Genomic DNA, 22,820 nt, shown 5'->3' on the forward strand with positions numbered 1-22,820 from the left:
GAATTGGTGGGCCTAGAGAAGTGGAATAGAGGGAACCCAGAGGAGCAATGATGTGGGCAAATGTATGGATGTGGATGAAAACAGAACTTCCAAAAAGGCAGCGTGGGATGGACAGACAGCAACAAGGTCATATATTTAGGGTTGAGTCCTGATTTTGCCATCTACTGGCCATATTACTTTGGCTATTTGACTTTCTCTTTTTTCATCTATAAAATGAGGATAATGATCACTAGATGGTACATGCTTTTCATCAAGATTAATGAAAAACAATTATTCAGTTATCCTTTTATTCAGTAAATATTCATTTACTGAGAAAGATGCTCAGTAAAGTTAGCTATTCTTACTCATGATGAGACAACCCATTTGGAAAGAGCAAGTCCATGTGGGAAAGTACTGGAGCTAGAAATTAGAGGAATAATCCCATAAAGAAAACTGAGAGCCGAAGAACTGATGCTCTTGAACTGTGGTGTTGGAGAAGACTCTTGAGAGTCCCTTGGACAGCAAGGAGATCAGACCAGTCAGTCAATCCCAAAGGAAATCATTTCCGAATATTCATCGGAAGGACTGAGGCTGAAGCTCCAATACTTTGGCCACCTGATGTGAAGAACTGACTCATTAGAAAAGACCCTGATGCTGGGAAAGATTGAAGGTGGGAGGAGAAGGAGACATCAGAGGACAAGATGGTTGGATGGCAGCACCGACTCTATGGACATGAGTCTGAGCAAGCTCCGGGAGTTGACTATGGACAGGAAAGCCTGGCATGTTACAATCCATGGGGTCTCAAAGAGTTGGACATGACTGAGAGACTAAACTAAAACTGAAACTGAAATTCGTGGTGATGAATATATAGCCCCTTGATACTAACACGGATACAAAGACAAACAATTACAGAAAACAAATGGTGGTCTATTTCTAATATTTATGATATACATATATTTCTTTGTTCAATATTTTGTAGTAATTCTCTCTTTTCTTGTTTAAGGGGGAGAGGGAATAGCTAGCTAGAAAGAAGGTAGTCAAAATAGAAGTTGTAAAAAATAGAATCTAAAATATCCAGACATACAAAGATTAGATTGCACTAATAGAGCTCCTTCTAAAAGATTGGTTTTGGGGGACTTTCCTGGTGGTCTGGTGGCCAAGACTCCATGCTCCCAATGCTTGGAGCCCAGGTGTGATCCCTGGTCAGGGAACTAGATCTAGATCTTGCATGCTACAACTAAGAGTTTGTATGCTGTAACTAAAGATCCCACATCAGTTCAGTTCAGTTCAGTCACTCAGTTGTGTCCAACTCTTTGTGACCCCATGAACTGCAGCACGCCAGGCCTCCCTGTCCATCACCAACTCCCAGAGTCCACCCAAACCCATGTCCATTGAGTCAGTGATGCCATCCAACCATCTCATCCTCTGTTGTCTCCTCAATCTTTCCCAGCATCAGGGTCTTTTCCAATGAGTCAGCTCTTTGCATCAGGTGGTCAAAGTATTGGAGTTTCAGCCTCAACATCAGTCCTTCCAATGAACACCCAGGACTGATCTCCTTTAGGATGGACTGGTTGGATTTCCTCGCAGTCCAAGGGAATCTCAAGAGTCTTCTCCAATACCACAGTTCAAAATCATCAATTCTTCAGTGCTCAGCTTTCTTTATAGTCCAACTCTCACATCCATGCATGACCAATGGAAAAACCATAGCCTTGACTAGAAAGACCTTTGTTGGGAAAGTAATGTCTCTGCTTTTGAATATGCTGTCTAGGTTAGTAATAACTTTCCTTCCAAGGAGTAAGCATCTTTTAATTTCATTGCTGAAATTGCCATCTGCAGTGATTTTGGAGCCCAGAAAAATAAAGTCTGACACTGTTTCCACTGTTTCCTCAGCTATCTGCCATGAAGTGATGGGACCGGATGCCATGATCTTAGTTTTCTGAATGTTGAGTTTTAAGCCAACTTTTTTGCTCTCCTCTTTCACACTCTAATCAAGAGGCTCTTTAGTTCGTCTTCACTTTCTGCCATAAGGGTGGTGTCATCTGCATATCTGAGGTTATTGAGATTTCTCCCAGCAATCTTGATTCCAGCTTGTGCTTCATCCAGCCCAGTGTTTCTCATGATGTACTCTGCATAGAAGTTAAATAAGCAGGGTGACAATATACAGCCTTGACGTACTCCTTTTCCTATTTGGAACTAGTTTGTTGTTCCATGTCCAGTTCTAACTGTTGCTTCCTGACCTGCATACAGGTTTCTCAAGAGGCAGGTCAGGTGGTCTGGTATTCCCATCTCTTTCAGAATTTTCCACAGTTTATTGTGATCCACACAGTCAAAGGCTTTGGCATAGGCAACTTAAAAAATAAAAGATCCCGCATGCCACAACTAAAACTCAATGCAGCCAAGTAAATAAGTAATTTTTTTAAAAAAAAGTACCTTGAATTTTGGTTTTCCTAAGCAGTAAAAAAACATATCAAAAGGAATTTAATACAGTATAGAAATAGACTCATAGGAATTTTTAAAAGGTCATTCATTCAACATGTGTTTACTGAGATCCTACAGTACAGACATAGAATATACAGTAAATAAAAGATGCGTTGCTCATTTTATCTAGTAGGATGCAAGCAAAAAGAATAATGCACAAAAATACAACTGTGATAAGTACTACGAAGGAAAAAGAAGAAGGAAAAAAACTCCCAAAGAATGGTATGAGAACAGCTAATTTACACTGGGGTGATGGTCAGAGAGGTCTGCTCTGAGGAAGCAACATTTGTGTCAAGACTTCTAGGACTGGCAAGAGTGAGCAAAGTGAAGGATGAAGGCAGACAGGCCCAGCTTTGGGCTCCATGATGGGAAAGAACCTGGGCTGTGGGGCTGATGTACACTGCCATCAAAGGCTGTGGTAGATCTGGTAGCCTAGTTTTTTTCTTTTTAAATGTGTATAAATCTCACCCACGATAGGTGACTTCAAAGCTAACTTGGCCTGGATTACATCTAAGATCCTCTGGGAACTCTTGGAATACAACTTTGAAAATTCCATATTTTTGGCTGCCAAGAGGAGTCTAATTCCTAAGCCTATATAGAAGGATGGCTTACAAAAGACCTTCCAGCTTCAAGAGACCACATTCAGGCTTGAATCCCTGGTGGGGATTCATTGGCAGAGAATACAGGGGTTAGACCCCTGATTCGGGAAAATTCCACATGCTGCCGCAGAGCAGCTAAGCCCGTGCGCCACATCTGTTGAGCCTGTGGTCTAGAGCCCGGGAGCCATAACTGCTGAGCTCACGTGCTTGAACTACTGAAGGCCGAGCCCTAGAGTCTGTGCTCTACCACAAAGAAGCCAACGCGGTGAGAAGGCCAAGAACCGCAACTAGAGAAAACCCCGAGCAGCAGCGAAGACCCAGCACAGCCAAAAATAAATACATAAATAAAGTTATATACAAAGAAAGACCACATTCACAAAAAGCAACTCAAATCAGACCCAGTGAATTTATAGGAAACCATGTTGACTATACTGTGCTCCAAGAATAAAATGGTAATAAAGAGCAAAATAAAAGGTAGTAGAGTTAATTTATTTCCTTATTAAGTTTATAACTCCTCTCTGTTTGAATCACTTGCACTTGGCTCTGAGTGAGATGGCCAAAGTTCTTCCTGCAGGTCCAATGTGGCAAATGCCCACTCTTACAGCTCTCTCATCTTACTGGGTCAAGCTTTCCCCCAGTACAATTAATTATCGCTTAAATCCAAGGGTAAAACCTGCAGGCTGTCTGCACATGTGCTTACAGGGGGTGCCTTCAGTATCCACATTAATGTAAAGTCCAGTAGGTGGAGAACCAGAGGCACCAGGAGCAGGCGGCATCAGATGGGCAGAGTAGGCAGAGCTAAAGCTCTACCACCAGGAAGGGTTCACGGTTCCTTGTATTCCACGCCTTTCCTATACCCAGAGGGAAGAAAAGACTGCTGAATTTGATTTTAATTTTACTTTTTGCCAAAATGGAAGATCAGTGAACAGCCCCTTCACCTAATCACCTCCATCAATATTAGGATGCCTTAGACTCAGTGAAATGCTCTCTGAGAAGCTGCTCAGGAAAAGTCCAAAGTTTGTGTGTATGGGGTCTTGGGGGTGTTTTTACTTTGACATTCTCAAACAAAGTAGACAGATACTAAAGAATGAAAGGAATGTGCGTGGGAGAAAGAAATGCAAATACAATGAACTGAGACAGGAGATGAGAACATCACAGAGAGGGAGAAGATAAGATTCATTCAAGTCAAATCAAAGGAAACACAATAATGGGATAGTGTTTGCAATAACTCAAGAAGTCCAATGTTTTTCCCTCTGAATAGAGCAAGCAGGACCTGAATATAACTAGTGTCTGTTTTGAGACAAAAGGGAGAAAGGAGCACAAAAAGAGTCTATCTCAAAAAAAAAAACTAAACTAAATCAAGTTTGCATATCTTTTTTTTCTCTTCAATTCTCTAAACATTCTGCTGGGAAAAGGAGATGGGAGTTACTGGCTCAGAGTTAGGGAAGCTTGTTATATATGACCCCAGTGACCCTTGAAGTTTGTATCGGTTACCACAGAGCACATGGCTTTGTTTGCTTGGCCAACGGAGGGCTGTGAAGTTAGACACCCGAATAGCCCATCTGGCACCATAGCTACCAGCCTTCCTTGGTCTGAGCTTTCTTCTGTGGACAGAGACCCAGACATGCAAATCAGTACCCAGAAACCTGCTTTCTGCCATTCCTTGTCTTCCAACTTCCTGCCCCTTCCATCCTCAGGTGAGGAAATTCATCACTGAGGACTAGAAGTGACTGTACAAACAGGAGCAAATTATTACCTTGGGTCTCAGAAAGAAGGTTGGAGGGAGTTTCAAAATAGCTTAATAGCTCTAAAAAAAGCACTAACAGTTAAACTGCTCGTTCTTGTTGGCACTATTCTTATTTAAAAAGCCCACTGAATATTAAAACATTTACAGCTGGAGTCAAGACCACCCCTACCCTCATTCAGTGACTTTGAGTTTTGCAAATAAGCTAAGCATGGCAGCTCCGGCAGTGACTGCATTAGGTTAGGCCCAATTTTCCTGAGAAGCAGTTTGCTGCCACCAACCCTAACTAGATCACTAGAGCTCAGCAGAACTTACAAAAGCCCTCTCGTGTGCACCTCCCATGGACCACAAACCATATTACCTAGGCACTGTTTACTGCCAAGGTTGCATATCCTTTACTCTGCCGAACATTCTGTTGACATCCTTCGTCTGCTGTTTTCTCTATTCTCCTAAGTTTATACTTTTTAATTCCTCATTATTATTTATGTGGCATTTTAGTGGTAGTGGAGATAAACATGGGTTCAACCAGCCATGTTTACTGCAAGTCTTGTGTGTACTAGATGAATGTGACACCCAGTAAAAACTGTCTAGAATAAGGTTTGATAAGCTACAGCTGTTGGTCAAGTCTGATTCACTGCTTATTTGTATAAATAAAGTTTTATTGGAACTCAGTCATGCCCACCCATGCATTTACACTACAGTGACAGAGTTGGGTAGTTGCAACAGAAACCTCTGGATTGTCTCTGCCCAAAATATTTACTACTTGATCTTTTACAGAAAAAATTTGCCAATCTCCAGTCTAGAATGCAAGCTGGTAACAATGATTAATATTGCAAGGCTTGATGTAAATATTTCTCTATGTTTCAAACGTTTGAAAGATGTTAAAAATTTTTGAATTATTACATTTAATCTTAGTATCAAAGAGGATGTCACAGCTAGGAAAGAAACATATTTTACTAAGGTACGGCAAAAGAATATCCTTTGAAAGAAAGATACTGATTTAGATTCAGTATAGCTGTGAGATGTTATTCATAAAAAATCTGATAATTTTTATCTGAAACCTGAGAATTCTTCACATACTAATTAACGCTAACTTACTAGCAGGTATGTTGTCTCTGGTGCTTTAACAAAAGTATTTCATTTAAAAGATTATCCTGCTTAATTTTTGTAGCAAAAGGTAGTTATAATTATACATTACTGGCTTAGATTTTTCAATTGAACTTTTAAATTAGTCTATGTTTTTGAAATCCACATTTTCACCATCTGATTAAAAAGTATTTTTCATTATCTTTGAAAAATAGCCCTTCCTGAAAAGGTCAAAATGCTTTCCAATGCAGTCTTGGAAGGAAATACATAAAACCTCTAACAGTGGTAAACTGGTAAGATTAAGGATAATTTTCTTTAATCCTTTCTCTATTTTCCAAATTTTTACAGTAAACATTATACTTTGATAATGATAAAAAATTAACTTCAGTTGGAGTTTTTTCCACTAGTAAATGGATTAGAATTGGGTTGTGCTATTGGTTGATAAATTCAATTAATCAGCTGTCACAAAATTATCACAGTGGACTAGCCTTCTGAAGGATAAGTGATGAGTTTTTTGTTGTGTACACAAAAAATTTCAGGCAATCACAGTCTCAGAGATGCAAAATACTCAGCAACTAAGAACTGTGTCTGGAAAACATCCACTGGATATAAATAATTTGACAGTTTCTTCCAGCTCACATGTGCCATTTTTAGTTTGAAGAATAAGATCATTCTCCCCACAGGAGACAGAGCTATCCATCCATTGCTCAGCTCACGCCTTTCCTATATACAAGCAGAGGCAGTGGAGACTGTGGGGAGTTACACTGTCCCTTGCCTTCCCCACCCCATTTTTTCCTACAGATGAAAATCCACATGTAATTAATGTCAACGATAGCTGGAGCCTACAACATGAATATTGATTGAATTTTGAGTTTAGAATACCAAAACTTTCAGGAATAATTTTTTTTTTTTGGTACATAGCTCACTTAATTCTCAATACACAGTGGCCATTACTACAGAATAGTGACTCTTGGCCCTGACTCTGGCTGCCTGAACCCATGCGTCTAACCACTGTATCCCACAGCCTCACTCCTGCACTTTCTCCTCTAATTGTATGAATAACTATAAAGAAGCTCGTTTATCTAAATAGAACTAACAATGATCAGTTTTCACTGATTCAGTATTTCCTTCAATCTAGCAAATGTTTTGAAAAATAGCATGCACGTATTGCAAGCAAATGATTAACCATTTTGCCTCTTTTAATGCTGAGTTTGAGATCTAATTTCTTTCTTTGTGGCCATCTCTGTGTATTCTTAATCTTTTATATTGCATAATAACATCCTAAACTTTTCTTTTCCTATTGAAATAAAGGCCACCAACCTAACTGTAAGTGAAATGTTACATGCAATGTGAAAGCCCACTTGACAAAAAGGTGAAATTCAGTCGCACATTGAAGGTCAGGTTCTGGGCAGGCCTGCTCCTGCTCTTTGTTGGTTCATTTGCCTGTTCATTCGTTCATTCATTCAGCTGTGTGCGTTGAGCACCTGCTCTGTGTCTGGCACTGTGTTGGGCATTGGGAATAGAGAGCAATTGCTCTCTATAGAGAGGGCATTGCTGGGATGTAACCAATACTGATTCAGAGCCTCGTGTGGCCTGCTTCTCATCTCAGTTGCAGGGGCTGGAGTGACGGACGCCCCGCTCCAGCTTTGTGTCTGGGACTCCAAACTGCGATACTCTCAGTACATATCTCACAAAGTGTGTGCGAGTGGGGGATGTTAGATAAGAGTTATTGAAGCTAGAGCCCTAAAAGCCAAGGTATTGGAAATGTAAAGAAAGGCACCCTGAATCCTGCTCTAGGGTCCAAGGAAATCTCTTCAGGCTCCAAGTGCTACTCTGTCTCTCCCTGGACTGGGTTGAAGCTCCCCATGCTGAAAAGACCATAGCTGCTTACCCATGTGGGAACTTCATGCAAGGATAGGGAACGGCTCCAGGAATCCCCTTTTTGGGGCCCAAAGAAGTATTTTTTGGAAGGTCATTCATCTGACGAAGGCAGTGACCTGAGAAGGCCTAAGCTGGCTGACTCCAGCTGGACTCCCTGCTGCAATGGATTTCTTTCCCTGGTCAGCTGCCCACAAGAGATGTCAACCTTACCTGTCCTCTGGGCTGGTGCTGTCACACAGGGCCCTGCACTGGCTGAGCAGGAATAAAGGCAAAGAGGGCTTCACTTGCTCTGGGGACACTGGGGATGTTCACTGGGGACACTCCACCCCCGCATTCCAGATCCTCATCTGTCTGGACAATGCTAGACCCTTCGGTTCCGGTGGAAAGGGACAAACAATGAGAACACAAATGAATGACTTGCTAATAGAAATTATTTGAGGCTCCTCCCCAAAAGGTGGTGTTGAAGCGGGTATAGGCTTTGGAACAGAAAAAATAAGGGGAATTTTTCTTAGATTCTTTAACTGATTTATAGTACCTAATCATTACTTTATCATAGGGGTGGTTCCAAGCTTATCTTGAGTAGAATAACCAATCCATGTCTCCCTGTCTGATTCTATGATTCCATGTCACGTTATGCATTATGTTTTGTTCTTTTTGTTGTTGGCGTTGTTTTTTAACGGTAACTGAGATGGAAGAAACGGAGTATGACCAAAACCAGAAAAAGACTTTTGTCTTCAAAAGTCAATAGGGTTAAAATTTCAGCAATCTGGGCACATCTTTTACTATCAGCAAAAATCATTACTTGATAAGATTTCTATTATCAGTAAAATATTTCATATGTATCAGAAGAGTTTGCCAGTTTACCAAACTATATCTTGATGGATAAAGTGAGGATGAATTTGAAACACGTGGATTACATTTCCTTAAAATGTGCATGAGCTTAAAAGTTATTAATAACAATAATAATGCTTGACTAAAAAACATTTGGGAATTTCTTAAGCCCAAAGAGTTTAAAAAACTAGTTTCTAAGCTGAACTTAAATAGGTACCCTTATCCACTAGGGGGCTATAATTTATGAGAAAGGTATTCACAGGTAATGCTTGAACATACCAAGGATGGCAATGTGCTATACTTTATTCTTTGCTTTGGAAACTGCTTCTTGTTTTAGTGCTTTGGATTCTCAAATAAATCCTTTAATTTATATACCTAATGAATTACTTCAGGAAGACAGAGTAATTCTTTTTGCTATCACACATAAATTAAAAATCCACAATAGTCCAGAGAATTCAAAGCTAACCATGACAAAATTGCTGGAAACATTAAAAAACATCTCAAGTGTTCAGTGTACATTTGATATTGGAATTATGGAGAAGCTGTACAATGTTAGTGCTGTATAAGAATAAATGTCTATGCTTGTCTTGATTCTCTTAATATAGATTACATTATTTTTAAGAATTCAAAGGTTTTGTTAAAAAATCAAACAAACATAAAACCCCAGGTTATAATTGTATTTATGAACTAGTAAGACTATAAAATAAAAATTCAGTAGAAGGATATGATAGGGGATATAGGAATAGTCGTAACTGTCTACATTTACTGGAAAAGATAACTTTTATTTAAATATTTTCAAGGTTATTTTTAGAAGAACCTAGAAAATCTGATGTACATTTAGTAGAGAAAAGATGGTCCAAAGTACAATGACATCAGTTCTTAGTAAAACGAAGTACAATCGGATTAACCTGTAAATACCAATGATATGTGTATTCACATATAAATACTTGTCTCAACCCATTTTTCAAGGTGTTGGTATTAGGAAAACATGCATTGCCTCCAGCATATTTTTGCTTAATTTTAACTCTATGCATATTTTAAAGGAAATGTAATCCAAATGTTTCTAACTCATTTTCACAACTTGACTAAGCATCACTGAAGATATATTTGATATCCAAGGTATTCTGAGGTTATTGAAACTACCCTCCATGAGGAACTACATGCCATGTTCCTAAACAGTCAGAAGGTCAAGTGCAAATTCACATATACCAAGAAGTAGAACTTTCTGGCTTCCAAGCCAATCCTTCCTCTTGAAAACTCATATCCTGTGAGAAGAATTAAGGAACAACTGCAACCACAAATTCAGTGCCACGAACGGTCCAAATAACTGAGCCCCATGTCCTTGAGAAGAAAACTAATCTTCTCAATTTAGAGGTAAACATTAAATGAAAGGGGCTTCCCAGGTGGCTCAGTGGTAAAGAATCTGCCTGCCAACCAGAGCACTTGGGTTTGATCTCTGGGATAGGAAGATCCCCTGGAGAAAGAAATGGTAACCCACTCCAGTAGCCTTGCCTGGGAAACCCCACAGACAGAGGAGCCTGGCAGGCTATAGTCCATGGGGTTGCAAAAAGTCAGACATGACTTACCAACTAAACAACAACAACAACAACAATTAAATGAAGAGTCAGTGAATCACTGTAAGGAAGAAAATTATTTTCTCTACTAATAGGACACATTGGAATTTCTCATTGTTGCAGTAGTAGGTGCATATGAATCACATGGGGGATCTTGTTAAATTGTAGATGCTTGATACAGTAGGTCTAAGAGAGGCCTGAGAATCTGAGTATATAACAAGTCCCCAGGTGAGGTCAATGTTGCTGGTCCATGGACTACACTTTGAGAAGCAAAGCTCTGTTGCCGTTTCTGAGTCACTCCTGATATTTTGGGTTGGATAATTCTTTGTTTTAGTAGAAGGGGGTCGGGTGAGGGCACAGTCCATTCACTCTAAGATGTTTAGCAGCATCCCTGGCCTCTACCCACCAGATGACAGTAGCACCTGCCTCTCCCTCAGACAACCGAAAACGTCCCCAGACATTACTAAGAGTCCCAAGTTTGGCCATAAGATTGCCCCTCCAGTGGAGACCCACTACTCTGTTGTTATGTTTAGGGGTTATATGCTTGCTGCATAATGTAAATACATTTTTGATGAACTAGATTCACTGAATACAGCCTTATCAACCAAATAAACAGTTGTCTTCTCCCCTGCCCCCAAGCAATTATCATATTTATTTATGGACACTCTAGGTTTTCTTAAACTAATCTTATTTTCCTCCTTACTATGATCACTAGAATGCTCAAAATTAAATTTGCAAACAACATTTAAAAACTGAAAATTTCCAGGGATACAATTCTGGAAAATAACTCAACTACCAGATTTATTTTATTTTTATATGTTTGTTTTGTTCTCCTCATATCAAGCAAAGTATGTCTTTTTTATTATATATTTTTGTAGGCTCCTTTATAACAATAATTTGAAATGAGATGAGTTTCCTTTAAGTAAGGTAAGCCAAACAATTTAAATAGAAATAGATCAGCTAGGACAAATATAGTACATTAATTTATTGATCATGATTGGTCATTTACTATTTGATAGATATTGATAAATCTCAGCAGATAGTGAGGCAATTGTCAAAAGTATTGAACAATCAACTATACTTCAATTTTTAAAAAGGTAAAAAAATTATTGAACAATCTGGCCTATTTTCTCCCAATAAACTATTATAAATTGATGGATAAAGTTATCTTGGACAAGTGCAGAAAATTAACATTTTAAACCTTACTTTAGAAATATAAAATCATCAATAAAGTTGAGGCTGATTAAAAATGTGGCCAAAATACAAATATCATATGATATCACTTATATGTAGACTCTAAAAAATTATGCAAATGACTTATTTACAAAACAGAAATAGACTCAGAGACAGAAAACAAACTTATGGTTACCAAGGGGAAAGTGGGGGAGAAGGATAAATTAGGAGTTTTAGATTAACAGATATATACTACTGGATATAAAATAGATAAATAACAAGGACCTAGAGGATGAGATGGCTGGATGGCATCACTGACTCAATGGACGTGAGTCTGAGTGAACTCCGGGAGTTGGTGATGGACCAGGAGGCCTGGCGTGCTGCGATTCATGGGGTGGCGAAGAGTCGGACACGACTGAGCGACTGATCTGATCTTATCTGACTGTATAGCACTAGGAGCTATATGGAAAAGAATAACCTATATGGAAAATAATATATCCTTTTCAGAACTATATAACAGAATCACTTTGCTGTATACCTGAAACTAACACAACACTGTCAATAAACTATATATCAATGAAAAGAAGTTGCCAAATAATGAGCATTTTACATTTTCCAGCTCTGACATAAGACATTTAGAATTAATTTAGAGAATAAGGCATCTTATAACAAGATCTTAAAAATGATGAAGCTGAGTGCTTTTCAAATTTCTTTAGGTTGTGGAATTCTTGGTTTAAACACATCTCAGGAAGACCAATATGTAACACCAGCTACCTGAGAGCTGCTCGGTTCGTACAGCAGGAAAATAAAGAAGGATGGAGTGTCTGGGGCCCTCTGAAGGGGCCCCTGATGGTCTTTTGGGAGCACAGGCTGAAAACTCATGACCTTGTGATATACTCTTGGCTTATGTGTGAGGAACTGGTGTCACAGGAGATCAAGCAATCTGTTGCAGGAATTGGAGCTGCCCAATGTCAGAGCTGGGACCTCAGTTCAATTCCACAGACTCTGGTTAGACAGGATTCTGAGGAGTCTGGACTTCTCACCTGGGGCCAAGTTCTCAGCCTCTCTGTTACTGAAAGGAGTTACAAAATAGTTCTTCTAAAACTGTTAAAAAAGTTTAAACCTTGCAGAAATTATACTTTAAAATGTGCAAGTTCCTCCCACTTTCTCCTATTTTCCTACACTCCCGTAGCCAATCTGGTTCTTCAGAGAAAACAGTGGTGAGAGATGATGGGTATCTTTCTAGAACTAGCCCACTTTGTATGTATATATAATATACATATAATGCAAATCCTTTTCTTTGTCCTGTGCTTTGCAAGCTCTGTTTCTACTTTTACCACAGCACTTAACACTTCTCAACACTCTACATCCTTCATTTATTTATCATTTCTATTATTTATTGTATGTCTTTTCCCACTAGGACAGTCTCTGTGAAGGCAAGGGTATTTGCCTGTTTTGTTCACTGATGTGTTCCCAGTTCTTAGAATGATGCTGGCTTGTGGTAGGCACCCAGAAATATTTGTAGAATTAATGAATGAATGAAGAAAGAATAGTCAGGATTAATGTGCAGAGCATAGAAGATTTTTAGGGCAGTACAACAATTCTGCATGATACTGCAAAGGTAGATACTTCCAGACAATGGAATATTATTTACTGCTAAAAAGAAACGAGCTATCAAGCCACAAAAAGGCATAAAGGGAACTTTCCTGGTGGTCCAGTGGTTGAGAATCTGCCTGCCAACACAGGGCACATGGGCTTGATCCCTAGTCTAGGAATATTCAACATGCTTCAGGGCAACAGCCTGTGCACCACAACTCCGGAAGCCTGCACTGCAACAAGAGAAGTCACCACAATGAGAAGCCCATGTACCGCAACCAGAACGTAGCCCCTGCTTGCCACAGTTAGAAAACTCCCCTGCCCAGCAGTGAAGGCTCAGAGCAGCCATGAATTTATTAATTTTTTTAAAAGGCATAAGGAAGCTTAAATTCATATACCTAAGTGAAAAAAACCAGTCTGAAAAGGCTACTTGGAAATTAGGGGGTTTGATATGAGAAGCAGAATCAGAGCTCCTGTAATGACATCTGAATTTGTGGCCTATTTTAATGATGGCATAATATTTTAATGATTGTTGGATAATTGGTGTGCATATTTCATCTGAAAAATGATTGTTTTCCATAAAATAATTTATTTTTTAAAAGTCCACTGAATATTTTATTATGAAAAGAAAAAATTAGCCTTTTATAATTTCTTTCTGGTCTCTAATATGGACAGGGCATACATGTTGACAGAGGAAACCCAGGGACTTGGTGTCCTTTAATTAGCTCTTTTTGCCTGACCCTGAGTGGGCCTGCTAATCCATGACATGAAGCTCTGTCTGCTTTAGACAGACTCATCTGCTCCTTGTAAACGTGCACCTCTATGGAAATGGACTATAATAGAAATAAATGGCTGCCAAATTGTCAAACACCTGAACTCCTGACTGCCAACTGTGTGATTGCCTATGTTTTTGAAAAAACATTTAAAAATCCTCCATTATCTGAAGTTTGGCAGTTCATGCGGAGCAAACAAGAGGAAACCCTCTCCTTGGCCCCTCCCCTTTCCTCTGTCAGATCAGAACCCTTTACTCAGCCCTATAATCTCTTTCCAGTTTCCTGGCTACCAGCTCTTCATCACCAGCAGAGCTTAGAAATATAGATTTGCTCAGTTTTTAAATGAGATTTGATGATATCAAGGGACCATTTTGTTTCCCTACAGGGCATATACTGCCAGTTTAATAATGAAAGTAAATAAAAAAAATAACATTCACTTTTCTGAAATTTGGTTTGTGGCAAATTGGATCGAAATGTACTTTTCTGCTGGGGACCGTCGGTGGCTCAGGACCGTCTCGTCCACCACTGTGTGCTTGGGAATAGGGACCGTCCCCAGACAGCAATAATAAAAGGCTGATAGTAACCCCTGAGTATGAACTTCCCTTAAAAAAGATTAAAATCCCCATTACAGAGATAAAGGTATAATGCCACATAGCCTTCTATTTTATAAATAACACATTTAGAAGAATATATTTAGGAATACGAAATATTTCACAGCAGACTACTTCTGCTCCTAGCTATCTCCTCCTTTTTTTCCCCTCTCTTTCTTCTTTTAACATGGCTACTTTAAGGACAAGATATACTGAAAGATACTTCCCTATGCATTTTTTGCTCAATTTACATATTTACTTTTGCTTCTGTTTATTTATTAGCGAGATCCCTTTAAATCTGCTAGACACATACACAAGGTAGACACTATATTAGAGGAACTGACAATTTCAAGGGTTTAGTTTTGACTCATTTAATTTACAGGCAGATAATTTATCCAATGTGCATACCAATTTCACTTTGCACCGTTTTCTAGTTGGATGAATAAACCTCTTCATCCACAGATAATAGCAGGTAAAATAAGGTGCAATTAAGCAGCACACCTCTTTGTCCAACAGCACAGTTAGGGAATTTTATTTAGTCATTTATTTGAATGTGTAAAGAAAATCAAACTTCTTATTTTTTGTACTAAGAAGGAGCTTTTGAAAATATAAATAATAAGAAAGTTATCTGATGTCCTCTAGTGGAACTCTAGGACAAGTTATGTTGTAGATTTAAGCGTGGAATATCCTTACCAGTGACATTGTAATTGTCTAAGTCTTGCAGCTGTTCTTGGCTTGGGACGAACAAGGGCAGTGATTTGATATTAACTCAAAGGAGAGGTTCAGAAGGGATCTTTTCAAAAGGACTTGTAGATCTTCCTTTAGCCGTATTATCTGGATGTTTCTCATGAGCCAGTGTAGATGACAGAAACCAAGATATGTGTGGCAGGAGAAACTGAAAGGGAGAACTCAGCCACCATTTTACCTGTCTTCTCTTTTTGTTTTTTTATTTGGCTGCACCAGGTTTTCGTACAGTTTGCAGGCTCTTTGGTTATGGCATGCAAGCTCTTAGTTGCAGCATGTGGGAGCTAGTTCCCTGACCAGGGATTGAACCCGGGCTCCCTGCATTGGGAGTGTGGAGTCTTAGCCACTGGATCACCAGGGAGGTCCCTACCTGTCTTCTTTTGATGAAAACTCACTCCGGAGAAATGGCAACTGGTGAGCAGGTTAATCCAAGATAAATTCTGAAGTACCAAGAAAAATTCTCTAGAAATTTTTTTTCCCCTAACATGTGCCCTCCAAACAAGGGTTCAGTGGACCACTTTAATGAAATGAGGCTCCAGGGAATTTGTAACATCTTCCTATTTGTTGTTTTTCCCTCTTAAACTGTATGGAAAAACTTTAGGATTTTTCTCTTCCTACAAATATTACAACTTTGTCCGTGGGTAAATGATTCTAATCCTAGAATTAAACCAATTTGCTCTAAAAAAGAAAGGCATCTCCAGAACTATGAAGTGGATCAGTGTTACCATTATCCTCCTTATTGGACCAACTGAGGAGAAAGAGGTAAGGACTGGTGTGGGCTTTGCCTCCTCAGTCATCCCAATATGAGGTTGAACTTGACTGCATACAAAATTTCAGTAAGGAAGTCTTACTTGTAATTAATTATGAAAATAGCACCTGCTTCTTGATATTTACAATGAACTTTTTAAAAATTTTTGTATAGTCTCATATCTGTTCATCAGGAAAAATCAACTCATGTGGGTCTTTCAAGAAAGGACTACATTACCAGCTTTAAAATTAGCTTTCTGCAAGTCAGCTGTGCTGACGTGCTCTACAGATGGGATGTATTTTCACTCAATCAGGAAATACTTCAAAGTGAACCAAAGCAGCATTGATGGGTTCTTGTAAGATTTTATATCTTCCTTTATAGAACTCCAGTGATGGGCCAGACTTTCAAGGATTTATTTCCATATCATGTGCTTTGTTTTAAACTCTAAATCATTTTTGTTCACGTAAATGAATACCAGTGATTCAGATCTTTAAAATACATCCTTGAACTAAATTCCTTGTAAATTGGGCAGATATTAGACTAGCACTCTCATATGAATACACCACTTTCAGTGGTTGGCAAATCTGCCCCTATGCCAGAGGCCAATGGTGCCCAGGAGAGAATAACTGACTTAGGAATAACAGGCTCTTGCATACTCAAAATGAACTGCTGACCCAAATTCTTAAATAAGACCTAGGGGTTTCTAGACACGATGATAGATTCGTGCTGACCTATTTGCACAATTGCCTGTCCCCACTGTGATCAATATCATGCAGTAATAAGATGGCTGACTGAGGATAAAAATTCTATTTGTGACTTGATTCACCACATATTGAATTCTGCTGTACAGCGACTAGTGAGGCTCCTATTCTTTCAGTATGTTTTATTACTGAAGTATTAGGCTGAACCATATGAAAGTGATGTTTTTGTTGGTCAAAATAAGGAAGCTGAACAGTTTCTTGTTTTTTGCTTTCATATGAGTCAAACCAATACCAAAAGAACTTTTTTAAGAGATTGTTTTGTCATGTCCTTTTAGCATGGACTTTGTAAAATCAGTCTAAAATTAATCCTGATACTTTGTTGTTGTTCTTGTTCTTATTTCCTGCTGGCTTATTTGTCTTTTTAACTTTTAATGTTGTGAAAGTGGTGTTTATGGTTTTCCTCTTTGTTTCTTGATTACTTTGCATAATTTATAAAGAAAGACCAAATATGCCTCTTCTATACCGATGACACATAAAACAGAACACAGATTCTAAGCCTAAATCTTTCTTCAGTAAATTTTTAAGAAAAGAAACACAGTATTGTTGAGCTGAGCAATCGCATGACATAAGCAAAACTGTGTTGGCCAGATGACTGCTGGCGTTTTGCTGAGTGGTTTACACAATCTCTGAAATAATAACAGTGTGTCCCCTGCAGTTAGCACGAGTCCTTTCTTGGTGGATGTGTTTACGGTGAGTCATATAAATCTTCAATCCCTCACACACTTCCCAGTGCAGAGAATTTATCAACAACTTCTAGGAAATTACAAAAGCATGAATGAATCCAAAATGCCAACTTAAAAAGTACATTCTCAGTTCCTGGTCATTTCTGGTAGAAAATATGAAAAGAAAAAAAATTTTAATAAAATGATGGATTCTTTCAATATTTTAGGAGAAAACCCAAAGTCACCTTGTTAACTCTAAAACTCCCAAAATAATTCAAGGCCATGAGAAATACATTTTTGACAACTAGATACTTAAAGTAACTCTGCCAGTTTTCTTTCACATTTTCACAAGATTAAACCTCATTGTATAGCACATCTTAGATGATTTAAATTAAACTTAAAAAAAAAACCCCAACTATTCTAGTAGATGAAAATGTATCTAATATTTTTGCTACTGACATCCTCTGTCAAACTGGAAAATTCACTTAACCTTTCTTATATTAAATTCTCCAACATTTGTGTTAACTTATTAGCCAAACATGCCATTTAAAGAGTTTGTGTTAATTCAATCTTACTGATTTCAGCTACTTTCAAGTCCTGGTATACTTAATTATCCAAAACTTACATTGAATATGAGCAATGTCACTTTTATTGTTACCATTTTATAAAAGAAGTTTAAGAAAGCTAATCAATAAATTAATGTAAACGCTTTTGACTATGTCAGATTCCCTAGAGATCACCACACTAAGTGAAGTAAGCTGGACAGAGAAAGACAAATATCATATGATATTGCTTATATGTGAAATCTAGGAAAAAATGATACAAAATGAACTTATATACAAGACAAAAGTAGATCCACAAACAATAGATAACAAACTTATGGTTACCCAACGGGAAAGGTGGGAAGGGATAAATTAGGAGTTTGGGGTTAACATATGTACACTACTATATATAAAATAGATAACCAACAGGACCTACTATACAGCAAAGGGAGATAAACTCAGTATTTTGTAATAATTGATAAGGGAGAAGAATCTGAAAAAGAATATACATATGTATATATAACTGAATCGGTTTGCTGTACATCTGAAACTAATACAACACTGTAAATCTACTATACTTCAATTAAAAAAAGAAAATGTCAAGATTCTATACAAATGTGCTAAATAGTAATAATTGTCATTATCAAATGCTTGAATCCCCCTTTTCTTTTGTTAGCATGAGAATCTACTCTTTGATCTGATCTGGAGTGGGAGATGGGAGTAGGAAGTAGAGAATTGAAAAACCCTCCTAGTCCCTAAACATGAAAGGGGATGATAGTCAGTAGGTGGGTAAATATGAGTTAAATTCACTATCCCACAGCTGTGCTACTTTCTAGATGAGGTGCTGCCTGGCTTTTTTCTACGAGAGCTGTAACCTGTGAAAAGATGTCATGACCTACAGGTGGGCAAGGACTGTCATCTAAATCTTAAGGGAAGAACATGGATGCTGCATAAGAGTGATTGTAGGAAAGATCTAATTGGCTGCCAAGTGCCTTCAGCCACCCACACCTGCTCAACCCACTACCAGAAGGGTAAGCCTGCCTTGGGCACGCTGCCATTTTAGTTCTTGTGTTTCCAACCTGTCCTCTTTCCTGGGGCCAGGACTAGGGCACAGAACTTAGCAGAGCATCAGAAAATTTAGCAGTCAAGGTAAATAATATTTTTAAAAATCAAAATAAATACAAAAAGGATGTTGTGCTGTGCTTGGTCATGTCCAACTCTTTGTGACCCCATGGACTGCAGCCCACCAGACACCTTTGTCCATGGAGATTCTCCAGGCAAGAATACTGGAGTGGCTTGCCATGCCTTCCCCTAGGGGATCTTCCCAATCCAGGGATCAAACCCAGGTCTCCTGCATTGCAGGAGGATTCTTTACCAGCTGAGCTACTGGGGAAGCCCCACAAAAAGAATAAATAATATCAAAAGTGCAAATAAAGACATGATCAATACTACTAAACTCCTTTTGTTTCAGCTCCAATATGGCTTGGCAAGACATCGTTACTAATTCTGACTTCACTTAAAATTTTACTGAGCTTTTTTAGTGTCTCCTTAAATTGTGCACCTCAGGGAAGTTCTGGCCCTGATGTTCTTTTCTTACTTTGATTTTTTCTGACTAGTTCACACTCTTACTGGCTCCTGACCTATATCACCTCCTGACCATGGTTTCCATCTTTTCTGTCTACAGTTTAACCTCCAAGAGGTGACGGAGTACATTTGTTTGACTCATAACTGAACCTTTAGCACAGTACCTGGCATACAGTAGCTGCTTTATAAGTGCTTGTTGAATAAACAGAAGAAGAATCTCCTGGAGCCCCATAGATTTCTTGCACGAGGATGGAAAATGCCTTTGGTTGGATGCCTATCCCAGAGCCTGTTTTGGGGCCATGGATCCCTTTCCAGAATTTTCTTAAACACTAGTAATGGGAAACCAGAAACAATTTATTCTGAGGTTTGAAAAAATCAGAGTTGGTGGACTTAGGTAGATTGAAATGGAATAAAAAAAGATGACTGAATTTATTGGGAGAAAAGAGCAATCAAAATAATACGAGTGTTTTCAAATTATCTATTTTACAAAAGATTCAGCAATTTATTCTACTGGAGTTTTATTTGTTTTTTTTTATAGTGATGCCTGAAATTTCTTAAGTTTGGGGAGTTCAGGTCACTTACCTTCAATGGTACACTGGTCAGGGACTGGAATCTTCTTTACCATTTCTACAGCATATGCTTTCACTTTACTGAAGTTCTCCTTTAAGTGCAAGTAGAGTTTATCATGGTATTCTACAGGACTTGTGGTTGTCTCTGGAGTTTCTTCCTGATAGTTCTTTTTAACGGCTTCTGGCAAATTCTCAGATGCTACATGTATAATACTTTGGTGTGAAACTGAAGAATTTCCTAGCTGTGATCCATCAGTGTCTACCTTAAAGGGTGACATCTCATGTCCTTGGCCAAGTGGCTCTATTTCTGAAAGAGAGATGCTGGCTGGCGTATCTTTGCTCTCTATAGCTTCCCCATCCTCTGCACTCAAGGAGTTTGTTAGCACAGTGTGCAAAGCCAAACTCTTTGACCTGCAATACAAACAAAGGGAAGGTTGAGGCAGGTAAAGAAGCTGAGCTACTGTTCACTGACAAGGAAAAGAAAGAATAATAACACTGAGGCGAAAGTTCCTCTAGAGTGTGAAACTGAAAATTGGTGCTATTAATAGATTTGATAAAACATACACATTGTAAAATAAGCCAAATCTTTGTAGATCTAGGCTACTTCCCAAAACAAAGATGTAAAAATCAGTTTCACAGCAAACTGGCTGGGAAATGGTGGAGTTATATATTTATATTCTTTTTTTTTTTCTACTTTTGCTAATGCTTTTTCAGCAGAAATCAAGGAAAGCTTTTGCCAGTCATTCTTGATGTTAGCATATTTATATTTAAGAAGAGTTTTTTTTAAAAAAAATAAGCCACACAACTTGTGATTTTTATTTGCACTCTCCTTTTAATATAGCAAACTACTTTGGATAATGAAAGCACTGTGGATGAATTTTGCTGTAGGTAAAAGATATTTAAAAACTACTTCATAAAAGTGTGACAGTAAAACTAATAGCAAACATGAAGTACATATCCTAAAAATCAGCCAAGAAAATTTATACCTATTAAATCTAATGCCTTTTCTTTCTTCCTTAGAAACTTGATCCAAACTATATCTTCTGAGAGAGCCAGGGGTGTTGTCCTCAGCATTTATTTTGTCTTCAAAAGCTTGTATTTTAACTTGGAGCTCTTCATGGTCTTCATTTTCATCTACAGTGAGCTTTGTTTCTTCCAGCTTCTCAAGAAATTCAATTTCAGTGCTGGGTTTTCTCCTAAAAGAATGAAAACCATTGCATTAGATGCTTGTCACATATACTTTGGAACAGTGCTTCTCTCTATTTAACTGCTCAAAATTGAAAACTCTATCTGCTCCATTTTTTAATTTATCACTTAATAGATATGAATTGAGTAACTACTATGGACATAGGTCTTTGAAATTGCTTCCACAGCATATTCTACCATAAGTTTAGAAACACTGGTGTTTCTGGCAACTTTATGTTAGAAATAGTTTTTGAAGGATTCAGAGGATGAGAAGCAGGGTTTTTAAAAAGCATTTTTGGTTGCACCATGCAGCATGTGGGATCTGAGTTCCTCCACCAGGGATCAAACCCATGCCGCCTGCTGTGGAAGCAGGGAATCTTAACCACTGAACCGCCAAGGAAGTCCCCAAAAGCAGCTTTTATGGTCATCTACCATATTCTTATCTAGCTCTCCAAAGCATGCCTTTCGTATGAAATTCATGCCAGGAATTTTCTAGAAAACTTATATATGCTGGTCTGTTTGTATCAAAATTATTAGAATAAGAATATTTCATGTGGACTGTATACACTCATGGTTTTGTTAATTTTATGTAAATCGATGGGACTCTTCCATTCTATGAAGCAAGAAAAATCTATCTGGATTTTATTACGTTGGAGGAAAGAGGTTTTTCTACAAATGACATTAACAGTGCCAAATATCTTTTTCAGTAGAATTTATAAAACACTCTGTAGGTCATTAAAATTACCTCCTTTAAGGAATAGGCTATCTTTGTTATCCCTCTAAGGGTTAACACAGTGCCTCAGATAGAGTAAGGCCCCACAAACAAGCTGCAGAAATAGCTCACTGATGCTCAATGAGATGCTGAATGATTAAAGTAGTATGCATTTCTCCCCTTAGGTAGCTAGGTTTAGCCACCAAGTGTTCTCCAACTCTTGCGACCCCATGGACTGTAGCCTGCCAGGCTACTCTGTCCATGGGATTTTTCAGGCAAGAATACTTGAATGGGTCTCCATTCCCTTCTCCAGGGGATCTTCCCAACCCAGGGATTGAGCTCAGGTCTCCTGCACTGCAGCAGACTCTTTACTTACTGAGCTCCCAGGGAAACCCTATCTTCCCTTACTTGCTTTATAATATTGAGCCAGTCTAGAGCTAATTTAATTTCAATTTAACAAGCACTATCAACCATACAATATGGGGTTAGGATTAATTCTTTCCTTATAAACACAAGGGTTAATAAACTCTAGAAATCCATTCGCCAAGACGGCTTAATAATTCTGTGGGTATCTGCGTGTATTTACTTGGTTTTCATAAGTATTTTTTCTAGAGGTTGAAGAAAGGGGCCTCAAATTTACAGAAAAATCCTGATGTTTTTCAAACGTATGGCTATTTTTCCAAAGTAAACCTGGCATTATTTCTTAAGTTAGGGTGAGAAAATACAGGTTTGGTTTTCTTAAGGCACTGCTTTTCTAGGGAAAACCAACACAGAGGGGCTGGTGTTTTTTTTTTTTTTTTCCAGTTACATTCCACTCATTCTAGAACCATGTCTGCAGTGGGCAAAGGGTTTGATCCAGCAACTTTTCTTTTTGGCCCAGAGAAGGGGCTTGGCCTCGAGGAAGGGTTCATAGTTTTGGGTCCTCAGAGGTTGGAATCTCCCTGTTAGTTCAGCCTAGTGAGAGATGCTGATGGTGAAAACTGGGAAGGGGAGTAGATCATCCATTAAC

At 38.5% G+C, this 22,820-nt stretch overlaps 1 protein-coding gene across 8 annotated transcripts in view; it reads right to left on the reverse strand.

The window, feature by feature from the left end:
- Positions 1-22,820, reverse strand: part of VEPH1 (ventricular zone expressed PH domain containing 1) — a 300,739-nt gene that overhangs the window by 107,623 nt on the left and 170,296 nt on the right. For all 8 annotated transcript variants that reach the window (XM_086391814.1, XM_086391800.1, XM_086391821.1 and 5 more), the window contains 2 exons: positions 20,901-21,110; positions 19,928-20,325 (listed from right to left, as the gene is read on the reverse strand). In XM_086391814.1, the coding sequence (XP_086247940.1) occupies positions 19,928-20,325; positions 20,901-21,110 (608 nt within the window). The remainder of the gene's footprint in view (positions 1-19,927; positions 20,326-20,900; positions 21,111-22,820) is intronic.

This window comes from Bos grunniens, chromosome 1 (assembly GCF_055505025.1).
Source record: "Bos grunniens cultivar Pamir isolate PY7600 chromosome 1, Bosgru_T2T1.0, whole genome shotgun sequence".
Classification (NCBI taxonomy): domain Eukaryota; kingdom Metazoa; phylum Chordata; class Mammalia; order Artiodactyla; family Bovidae; genus Bos; species Bos grunniens.